Source organism: Macrobrachium nipponense, chromosome 6, assembly GCF_015104395.2.
Source record: "Macrobrachium nipponense isolate FS-2020 chromosome 6, ASM1510439v2, whole genome shotgun sequence".
Taxonomy (NCBI): domain Eukaryota; kingdom Metazoa; phylum Arthropoda; class Malacostraca; order Decapoda; family Palaemonidae; genus Macrobrachium; species Macrobrachium nipponense.
In genome coordinates, this window is record NC_061108.1 from 15,335,313 (window position 1) to 15,347,812 (window position 12,500).

Sequence of the window (12,500 nt, forward strand, 5' to 3'; positions counted from 1 at the left end):
TTTGCTTTTCCTGATTCTCGACAACCTTTCTCCTGTTTTTGTTGTAGTCAGGGCTGGGCTAGATAAAGGCACATCTCATCGGCATCCGTTTCAAATAGAAAAATTCTGAGTCGATATTTATTTAAATCTCTTTACCTCAAAAACTTGCCGCCGATTGCCTCCTAATAGGAAAAGACTTGGGAAATATTGCGGAATCAAAGTCGAAAAAATGCTGAAATTACTATGCCTTTGCACAAGTGTTCCCTTTTTTCCCCCCATTTCAAAATATTTGCTCGATCGTCATCTTCCGGATTTCAGTCATCAGTAAGATATAGTTTTTTTTTGGTCAGTGTTTGGTCTTTCAACTGCAACATATATTAATAACCTTCATGTATGATTATTTACATATCGGCCTTAAACCTTACCTAGTTGTAAAGCAGCAAAACAAATAACTAAATAAATAAATTAAAAAACTATAAATAAAAAACTATACATAAACTATAAATAAAAAACTATAAATAAACTATAAAAAACTATAATTACGTCTCAGCATGCAGCCTGAAAGAAAGCAAAGATACAATTTACAGATACAAAAGATTGCCAAAACCCTCAAAAGCTAAATAACCGAGTGTCTCTGTTTCTTCAATGCTACCTGATATGTTGTCACGCACTGCTCAAGTTTTCCTTCTTTATATGTTATCGTTCTTACTTTCCAAAAAGTCTTCGTCAAGCAACGACTAAACAGGTCCTTCCAAAACCTTAGCACCCGAATGCATTTTTATCCTCACTGTACAATGGGTGACAAGCGAGATGTTGATATCAATGGAAAAATCATCTGTTTTTATTTAGCTTTTTTGGGAGAAAATTTCCCCAAGGTCATAATCTACCTTTTCTAATTTTTAAAACTGAAGCAGACACTATTTTTGCCTGCAAAGGTAATCTTCAAATTACTACTCTTACTCTTGATAACACCATGACCATGAGTGAAATTACTCAGAGTAATCGCTAAACGATTAATGAAAAATAATTACAGAAATCAAACTCTACTGGTGATAACTAGTCCTGTTTCGTGACACTTCGCAATACGAGCTTCCAGAACCCTTCGGTCCTTGACTTTGACAATCTTCTCCGATAGGGGTCGAGGCCGCTATTTGAAATTCCAATGAGAACATTTCATTAAAGCTTTCTAAAAATTCGACAAATGATCGTAAGTAGTGTCTTGTTTCATTATTCATTTCATTAGTTTGTTGTTTGTATGGTGTTTTTACGTTGCATGGAACCAGTGGTTATTCAGCAACGGGACCAACGGCTTTAAGTGACTTCCGAACCATGTCGAGAGTGAACTTCTATCACCAGAAATACACATCTCTCACTCCTCAATGAAATCCCCGAGAATTGAACTCTGAGGCCACCCAGGTGGCACGCCATCATCATACTGACCACGCCACCGAGGCGCTCTCATTTCATTAGTGGACTTGTGTTAAGATAAGGGCAATATCGAGTAATGCGTAAATATGGACGACTTTCTGTGATTTCTAGAACACTCAGGATATTTCCTATGCGTTCTGAAATTGGACCGCTGATCTGAAGGGCAAATTTTTGGTTGATCTCTCTTTCTGGGCGAATTCTCACACCTAAAAGTATCGTAAAATCACTTCATTTTTCCATGAATAACCCATTTTCAATTATACCATTCATCTAAACTTCAAAATCTCTCTAAAGAGTGAAACTGAAATGACGAAGTTCGAAACATTTTTCAGTATATTTTTCAGCTCTTTGTAAGTCCTTCATTTTCTCCTCACTCTCAAGTTGCCTCCTCTGAGTGAGTCTATTTCTTAATTATGATTTTGATATGAAGACTTCGTTCATCTACAAATGTATGAAAATAAAAATTCCTCTTCTTGTGAATTACTAAACTTTTCATCATACCTCCTTCAAACGAGGTCGGCTTAATTTAAAATTAATTTCTAAAAATCAAAACTTTATTCTTCCAGCATCTACAAATCAATTTAGATCTTAAAGTCAGTTATAATCTGTTACAAAAGAGCAAAATCATTGTAAGAAAATGTTATCTATAAAAGATGCAAACGCCATATGAAAATTATGTTTTTCGTCGAGAAAATGCAGAATCAAACTAAAATCTATTTGACTGGATATTTTTAAAATCTCCATCGTAAATATACAACTTTTCATATTAATATTTTCCACTAATAAGTAATAGCCATATAATAAATCTTCCGTTATTTTTGGCATAAAGGATAAAATTTTCCATCGACATCCAAGCGATTTCAATGTGCAACAAAAACAAGTGTTCTCGTGTATGTATGTAATAATATAAATATAATATATATATTATCTTATATCTATATATATATATATATAATCTCAATATATATCTATATAATCTAAGGTAAGGTTAGGATATCCTACGAGATAAATAAATATCGATGAAATACACCCAGAAAAAAATAAAAAACCTTCTGCATAATAAAATAGTTATGATGCATTAAAAAAAAAAAAAGAAAAAAAAAAAAAAAAGTTATAAAAAAACCATCTCTTTCCTTCTTCCCCCTTCTTTAATTCTTTCCTGTGTTCTCACCCACATGATTTATCCGTGTATCGACCCTCGAAATTCCCTCACCCTCTTCTCTTTAGCACTCAAAAAAAAGAAAAAAAAAAGTTAAAAACAATGTACCTTTTATCAAATGATAGCAATCTAATTCCCCGAGTGGAATGTTTCTAGTTTATGTACATATATATTTACAAGGAATGTTTCTGCTTTTTCATAAAGGTATTTTTTTTTTTATTCCTGTTTCCTTCATTTCCAACGTACTCCGGAGGACAATGACTTCCGAGGCGGAAGTCGCCGCCGGAGTTCTTAAATGAGATGTTACCTGGACGGCCCACCTGACCGCTGCTGTCTATATACGCCGCTAAGACACTCCAGCAAACACACACACACACGCTCGTATCATCAAAATGTTGCTCGTTATGTACGACTGGCTGACCGTAAACGGGCGAAAAACGACCTATCGGCGGTCTAAGGCCATAAAGATTATGACTACGGCGAGCCAAATGAATAATTTACGATCGATCTTTAAAATAATTGGCAGCAATAAAGGCGAACGGGATTTGAGGCTTAACCGCGGAAACGTTAAGCTGTCAAAATACGGAGGAAGACAGCGAATTACTTAGACACACAGACACACACACACACACACACACACCCCTTACCCGTGAAGAGACACCAACACCAAAGGCCAAGTGCAATAATCTACCAAAATCCACCATAATCTCAACTGAACAAATGTCTTACATTAACATACACAAAGATGATCTCAGGGGAAAAAAAAAAAAGTTATTTTCATCCAACGCAAAATAAAACTATTATGCCTGAGGATAGTAGGACTCAATTCAGAAGTGAACTTTTAATGAATGACAAGCGTTCGTTTTAAATACTTCTATATAATGGCTAACAAGCGGATTCGTAACAGAAACTGCTTCCTTATTTGGCAATAACGCATTTTCTTGAATTACTATGTATAATACAGTGCTCCCTAAATAGTTTGTTGCTAATGTATCACGAACCGATCATTCCCATAAATCAACCATGGACAAAAAGCAGAATTTAGTAACAAAATCTGTATAAATAATGAAAACAAAACGTATGACGAACCCACTTCTTGGTAGACTAAAATCATAAAACAAATATCGCCCGGCCTCTCAAGATGCCACTTCAGAATGTACAACCATACACTGTGTTTCAGCTAACAGATGGTAGGTACCAGTCCTTAAATTCAGAAAGTAACAGCAGAATGCGCTTGAAACTACTAAAAGAGCCAATTAGGGTTGTGTCCACACTACGGTAAAACATGCCATAAACACTTTGTCGGCAACTTATTACATATATCACAAACTGGTTGGAAACAAGTGAAGAACTGCCTGTAAAGAATAGAACTTTGGCCAATACAAGATAATCGTGCGATGCTCTGGTTACGTCATTAACTTGCATTGGACCTGTATGTAACGAGTGAGTGATAGGTTGCAAATGTGTTTGCAATATGTTGACGACGTGTTTGAGATAACCTGTCGACATGTGCACGATAGGTTGTCGACATGTGCACAATAGGTTTCCGACATGCGCACGATAAGTTGTCGACATGTGCACGATAGGTTCCCGACATGTTCATGACATATTTTACGGCTGTATGGCCGAATCCTTAAAACGAAACGCCAGATTCCTTACCTGGAAACTCAAAGTGGAGAGATCATTGGCATCTCTGTCGAGGGCCTGGACGAGCTGAAGTCTGCCCTCATTCAGGGTGAAGTATTCCTTCCCTTCCGAGGAGATCTCCAGGTCGGTGTCTACGCCGATCTGCCCCTCGATGGGCAACTCCGAGGGGGAGGTCAACTGGTCGACTTCTGTGGGAGGAAGTGATGGAATGTTAATAAGGGGTAAGGTGTAAAATACATTAGGCCATCTGTTCAAAGGTTAGTCTATGATTTTGGCTAACAAGAGATATACCTGCGAAGGAACTTCAACTTTATATATTCAGAGACAGCAAATCTCACCTACAGCAATGACCTAACTCTGAGAATGTCCATTCTCCAAAAAATTTACATCATCTTTCAAACGACATAATCACATACTGACGGTCACTAGATCCAGCTTTGGTCAGATTTTCGTAAATATCCACACCTGACAATTTATAATCATTCTAACAAAGACACAAAAACAAACATAATTCTTCTGCTAAAAATAATATCCCTGCTAACAAAAATATCCTTGTTGATTTGGACTGCCGACACTTACATTGGGCAGGGTTTCACACCACCAAAAGAAGATGCTTTCTGAACGTGCACAAGGTTATGGGAAAGTGTTGTGTTGTTTTAGATTCAGCTGGTCTTATGCCAGCACGGGCTCTTGTTCCTAGAGCAGCCAGTAATTATGGGAAAACTCCTTCAAAAACGCATCGTGCCTCTGTTGACTCCAGCAGTGAAAGAAGACCTCCTAAGATAGAAGTCTGCTTTATATTTTTTGAAGTCGCCTATTCTGAGTTTGAGATATGTGTGCGCGCGCACGTCCTCGTACGAAGCTTAAAGCGAAAAAATAACCGCTCTCATTCTAGTACTATTACCCTTGGAATATCCCAAAACTGGAAAGGGCTTCTACATAACTTCAAAGAGTTAACATTAATGCGATTCCTGCTGAACTAAGATTTAAAAAGGACAGTTTAAACGACCGCCAATATCCTTCGTTAGTATTCAGGACGATCACTATTAACTTCCCCTTTTATTCAGTTCCCAAAGCCTACCACAAACGACTAGACTTGAAAATTGGATTCCGAACGTGGGAGAATACGAAGATTAAAAAGAGTTAACCACAAACCCAACGAGAATTCTTTCCAGAAATCCCTCGCAGATCCATTTATTTTACGACCGAAAAGCCAAACCGGACGAGTGGTGCCCATTTAGGGTCAAAAGACATCAAGGAAAAGTATCATGTTTAATTTAATTCCTACACGGAATGTTCTCAATAAAGAGGATTATATTTAGGGTCCTTCGTTATATACCTGTCAGCAACCGCATGCTGTGTTATTCCTAAAGAGCATTACTGATAGCTAATATTTTAATCAGCATGGCTCATGAAGAATTTTATTATGGGCACTTAAGATCAAAATTTCTTAAACAATCATAAAATTTTTATTGTAAAATTCAAAATGTGTTATATCTAATTATGATTCCAATTCTCTTTCTACCCACAAATAAAATTGCTTTGGGTATAAGAAAATCCAAATATATATGAAGCAACAGGCTTCCCGTCCACAACATTATTCATGAAATAGAAAAGAATTTTCAATATTCATTGTTCGTCAAGAGAAATACTGATGTCTATGTAATAACAATAAGAAAAATGTTCTTCATGGCCTATCCAAAGAGAGAAGATATAACTGCTTAAAGACTAAGGCATAAAATCATATCTCTCGATCCTTGGAAAAGACAAGAAGCCATTACAAAAATAGGCCAGCAGTCTGTAGTTAAAACTTCTAACTTCGATTTTTTTTATTATCATGGGATCAGTAACCTAAATCAAATATGAACAGGGATAGATTCAAGTGAGAACATTTCTTGATGTCGCTGTTTATTTACTCAGTTTGAAGAGATAATTGGTGAATGGCACGAACTGTTTCTAAATAGTCACTTCTAATCTCTACAGAGCCCGAATATTCCTCAACTCATATTGCTACATAATTCATAGGCTATTTCATTATCTCCAAGCAACTACCGTTAAGACGTTTGTACATTTTTTTACACCTAACAATAGTCAATGAAATAAAAAACTTGAAAAGAACAGTGTTATTAATGTTCATAATTATCATTAACCGTGAAGGACTTATTTCAACTTCGGTCTTGTATCTCAGATGGTTCAATTTCCTTCCAAACTACAATTCGCATTACATTAATTTTATATTACGGGATTAGTTCGTTAACCTCCTCGCGTCCATTTAAAGACAAATCACTTCTATATCTCGGTAATACCCGAGACAACCAATTTCAAGAATCGGCAATACTGCTAAATAAAAAGTTGGAAGAAGTTGTCATTTCAGAAAGCCAAGGAAATGTCATGCAGAATTCATGTTATCTATAACTTAAATCTTCCACGAGATGATAATATATATACTTTTCTTAAGCTACATCATCTCCAAATACAGAAACGAAATATGGATACATCATTTTAATGTAGAGAATAAAAACGAAAGTATGCCTATGGCCTCTGACGCGTATAAGGATATAAAGTCTGTTAATTTTTCAAGCATTTATGAATAGTTCTTTATGTCTCCGCATTTATAAAAATATTTTTTGTCTTCGCATTTATAAAAAGAATTTTTTATGTCTCCCCATTTATAAAAAGATTTTTTATGTCTCCGCATTTATATAAAAAAAAAATTATGTCTCCGCATTTATAAAAAGATTTTTTTTTATGTCTCCGATGTGCTCATGAAGAAAGTACATATACTGCGATTATGAAAACTGTCACATTACACCTACCGCCTTGAGAATGTCTCCTTTCCTTCTGACAGTACAGTACACATATTCCACAAATACATTTCATGCCATGTTATTTCTTCAAAGCCTGTTTTGGAATTGGGGGCAACTTTTTTTTTTACCTGGCGTGTGGCAAGGGTATCATAAACCCTCACGAGTTGAAAATAATACGCATTTGGTCTAAGTCTGCCTAAACCAGCCTTGATAAAACTGTTAGAAAGGTAAGAATAATAAAAATGTAACTTATTTCCCGCAAGTAAAACCGCTTTTTCGTTTATTTTTCCTTGAGAACCCAGGCTAAACGGGTAGAAAAAAATGGTTCTATTTTGGTCTATACATCCAACTGATTGATACGAATCAGCGACTAATAATCGTCTGCATCCACTCTTACCGTACGGACTGATTGCATTCCTGATATCTTACATCAAGTGCAAAGTACCTGACGTTAATAAAAAATTATCCTACGCAAATCTCCAAGGAGAGCTGCTCCGTTCTCTTCTGGCACGTACTGATCGAAATTCCACTTTAGTAGATTCACATCAACCGCTCCTGATTGGCTGTTGATAAGCCAGCCACAGGGCTGGAAACTCTCAGTCTGTCGAGAGAGTTCACATCGGCAGGATATGTGGTCCACCTCTCCTCAGGGATACGCCTTTCAAAAGTATCCCTCAGGAGAGGTGGAACATACACCATGCCTATGTGAACTCTCTCGAGAGAGAGACAGTTTCCAGCCCTGTGATTGGCTTATCAACAGGCAATCAAGAGCGTCGTAAGGGGACGGGCCTAAACATCAGATGCACGGTTGATGTGAATCTACTATAGGAACCGCACTAGAAGACTGAACTTCCGTTTAAAAAAAAAAAAGCCCCATAAGCAAATCAAGATGTGATTTTCATTTTTGAGAAAGAATGAAAAAAATGATGCAAAGGGTATAACCTCCAACAAGGAGATAACCAAACAAGGGGCAAAACAACGAAGCAACAAAGGTACTACTAACAAGCGACAAACAATGACTTACTAAATAGCCTGGCACGACCCAGAAACTCAGAATAACGAATCTTGAGCCTGTTCCTGTTACAGCGGAAAGAGAAGACTCGAGAATTCTTCGCGAAACAAGACAAAAATGTTCATTATTTCCATTAAGGATCGTCATCATCAAACTCGATCCATCAGCCTTGGTGTAATTTTGATGAAACAGCACTTTTTAGGAGAAAGACAAAAGGCACATTAACTTCTTCGAAAATGCGTTGTCATAGGAGCTCTTCTGGGTATATGGCTGAGACAGAAACTGACACAGACAGACAGGCAGCAGTGAGAAAAATTATATCATGGTTTTAATAAACATGGTTCCAGCCACGTAGGGTATGCATTCGTCGAATCCTTTTATAATGATGGTATACACTTTGAGGAATATTCATATTTCTTTTTATCACCCAACTTTTTTGTAATCTCTCTCTCTCTCTCTCTCTCTCTCTCTCTCTCTCTCTCTCTCTCTCTCTCTCTCATATGCATGAGGCCAATACGCGTGAATCCACTAGTGTTCGGAGGATACTGATTAACATCACCAGTGACCAAATCCACTCTGCTGATTCCATTTCTTTGAGAGAGAGAGAGAGAGAGAGAGAGAGAGAGAGAGAGAGAGAGAGAGAGAGAGAGAATGCTAATGAACATCATCTGTGACCAAACCCACTCGGTTGAATCCATTTCACAGAGTCCCACGAAATCTCATTGTCCAGAAACAAGACTCCAGAATTATAATGGCTGATGAAATGGCGATGACAAGGTGGAATTTTTCAGCGAGCCCTGAAAATACGTTCACACAAATGCCGAGCGCGACAACATTCCAGGATTGCCGAAGGTTTGTCTAAGGAAATCCTTTACTCTAAATTAGAATCTGTTTTTGTGGTTTTATATCCTTTCTCGAAAAGGACTGTTAGTCAGCTTCGGTCTTGACGCTTTCTCCTCGCAGTAATTGACACAGTGGTTTCGACCACTGACATCTGGCTAACATAATGCGATTGCAAGTTAAGGCTAAATCTAAAATTTCTCTCTCTCTCTCTCTCTCTCTCTCTCTCTCTCTCTCTCTCTCTCTCTCTCTCACTATCAACTTGCTCCGAGTAGTCGTCACGCCCAGTAATCAATTCCGCTATATAATAAATCGTGGAAAAAAACACAAATCTTTCGTTAAAATCAATAAAAGAGGGCTAAAATAATTGTGTTTGTATGAGAGAGAGAGAGAGAGAGAGAGAGAGAGAGAGAGAGAGAGAGAGAGAGAGAGAGAGAGAGAGAGAGAGAGGTGGGAGTAGAGTATCACCTTGAGCCGAGCAGGTGTAAGACTATCCCCCGAAATAAACCCTTTTAAGGCCGGTGAGGACAGCGTACTTAGGCATATCTTATAGGGCACCCAAATCGGACTCCACCTGGAACACATTAAACAGGGTCTTTCCCATTTGGACTCTCGGGTTAAAAGCGCAAAAGGAACAACTGCTTTGATCTCTGAAAGGACCAAGATTTGATTTGATTTATATATAGATTTTTGGCACAATGCCAAGCACTGGGGCAACTAAAGCCATTCAGCGCTGAAACGGAAACTGACAGAAAAAGATTTAAAAGGTGTTACAGAAGGAAAACCTCAAAACAGTTTCACTATGAAACAATTGTTAGGTGAGGGTGGACATTAAGATGGAAGAAAGAGAATATGAACGGTGGTACAGTAAAAGGAATGAAAGTAGTTGCCGCTATGGGCCGAAGGGTAAAAAGACCATGAGTCAATGCGTCAGTACGTTTCGAATACTTGTCTGTTAGCATAGAACAATACTCTACAAAAATAACTTATCACGACCACATTGCCATAATGTAAAATACACAATTTGTCAAACAGACTGAAGGTTCTCGCTGCAAAGCCATTAGTCGTAGTAAGTATGTTTAGTCTTAAATTCTTTTGAATCTTCAGTAATGCCTTCCTGGCTGATAATGATACAATAAACATGATAATGCTACGGTATTAGTCTTATTATCGTTATCATTTACAGAGAACAGAGACGATATTCCACATGGGTAATTAACTACGTGACCAGCATGCCTGAATAAGAAGGCAGGGCAGAATAATGAAGATTTCTCGACTGAATCAATGGAATCAGGTGGCTTCTTAAATTTCCACGGATATAGCAAAATTTAATTTATCACTTTAGATATAATCAAAAGGAAATGGGAAATAGGTACAGGCGGCCAACGAAGAATTGGCGCAGTTTCTTAATTCATTGTTCGTTATGGAAATATTGCCATATGTAGGTGCCAGTTTATTTACTTAACAATAAATAACATTTCCTTTCAAAGGTGCTATACTTGAAATAAATTACATTAGAACTGAGTAGACTTATTCAATGTATTAAAGATAATTATTTTGCAAAGTAAGGAAAATATATATCGTTGGGTCCACGATTTCTAATTTTATTCTCAACTCTAGCTTCGTGGCAGCATACCGAAGATTTTGGAGTTGGCTTTACTGCCGCTCGAGTCTTGACTCAACGTATCGTACTGCACTGGAGTGTTGTCATTTCGTCTCCTGCAGCCGATAAATAATACATCAAGGCGTTAACATTCTTTGAAAACGATGTTTAGTTAAACTAATTCAGTCCTTTGATCAATAAAATCATTTGCATGACACATTTAGTGGGCCTAAATTGGACTTCTGATTTTCCCACATGATTTGCCTAGGTCTATTTTCAGCAGTATACTCTCTCGGATATTAATGAATATTTAAATCGACAATATATATATATATATATATATATATATATATATATATATATATATATATATATATATATATCTGCGTTTATTTGACTAATCCCGTTATTCTTGTTTTATTAGCCATGTTCGCCTTTCTTCTTATCCTTTTCATAATTGCTTAACATAATTAACTCAGACCTAGTTATTCAAAGTCAAAAAGCAATCATAAAAAAATCAAACGAATATAATTCAGTCTTATTTTTTATCGAAATCCTTGCATATCATCCTGTTTCATTTGGACACCTTGGAAAGCTCTAGGAGTCAAAACTGACGAATACATTAAGAAAGGCTTACTTTCCTTAAAGCTTTCTTAGGTTGATCTTTTTGTAGCTATTCATTTCTTCTAAATAGAAATTAATTCAAATTAGTTTCACATGTATCCGCCTACTAGACCTACTACCATAAGCATATTATAAGTAGCTGAAAGGATAAGAAATATGAAAGGTGACGTTTTCGTTTAAGTCTATTTCATGTTTTGTTTTTTTCAAGAAAAACCAACTGCTTTAATCATGGGTTGCTCTTTGACGGCTACAGGGTGTAACAGAATTGTATGCACATATTTTGTGGAATGAAAGATAAAGTTTCTTTAAACAGAAAATATTTTATAAACATGCATTTTAAGGCGTCCGTTGTCGGTGCGGACAATTTTAAAATTATCGTTATCATTAGTGATGCTTTCACGAGATGGAGTTCGCAGTGAGAAGTCGGATCTAGTAGCCTGAGATGTAGAAGAGAGCGGAGGTGGCGTATAGGAGTGATGGAAGGATTAGGCCGATGATAATAAAGTATCTCCCAATAAAACGTATTCTTTAGGTTTTGAAGAAAAAGATGCATGCATCATTGAAACCGTTTCCCTCCCTATCCGTGGTATTCACTGGCCACCGATAAAAAACAAAACAAAAAGAGTAAGACTAACTGAATATCTCATCCATCAAAGATAAGTTTGCTTATTCATTAGACTTATTCATTAGAAATCTCTTCCTCTCCATCTAAAGTATTCATCAGACACCAGTCATAAGCGTAGAGCTAGTTATGATTCTGGGTTCAGCAATGTCGTGACGAGGCACTACAATTCAAAGTTCACAAATGAATGTTGCTCAGCAATATTTACACTACTGTATTGTCTTGCTCTCACGTGGTGTTTCGAGGCGTTCCACCTCTAGGCCCATGTTCTAAATTTTGCCGTTCTTTAAATAATTTTATTCACCTATGTATGATTCTCTCCGGTTTATTAAGCTTTCTTGATATCTCTCTAACAAGGAACTTGCACCGAATTCAGTGCAATAATTCTCTTGCTCATCGAGGGATGTTTCTTAGACCGATAAATGATACATTGACATTAGATTCCCGTGCACATAACATCAAAAGCAATAGAGTGAGGTCGCCTAGTTCACACTGTTAAGATATAGTTTTTTTTTTATATAGCATTTTGAGAGATTCCAATGTTTTCTGTAAAATTTAACAAATGGAATATTCAACTACCTTCAACTTAATATTGAAATGATAATTTAAGGACCATGTTTATGCGATACTACTATACTCTGTTTTTTTTCATCTGTCCATCCGCCTGTGGTGTTTTTGTATGGCAACACTGCGTCCCGGGCTTTAGATAGTTACATTCAGCTTACATTCAACGATTATAATAATATCCTATTTCGCACATTAACGGTGTAATTCGCATA

General features: G+C 36.8%; 1 protein-coding gene across 1 annotated transcript in view; it reads right to left on the reverse strand.

Moving 5' to 3' along the window:
* LOC135216930 (cadherin-99C-like) overlaps window positions 1-12,500 on the reverse strand; it is a 175,642-nt gene that overhangs the window by 84,581 nt on the left and 78,561 nt on the right. Inside the window, exon 4 of the mRNA XM_064252476.1 lies at window positions 4,226-4,401. Coding sequence (XP_064108546.1) covers window positions 4,226-4,401 — 176 coding nt within the window. The remainder of the gene's footprint in view (window positions 1-4,225; window positions 4,402-12,500) is intronic.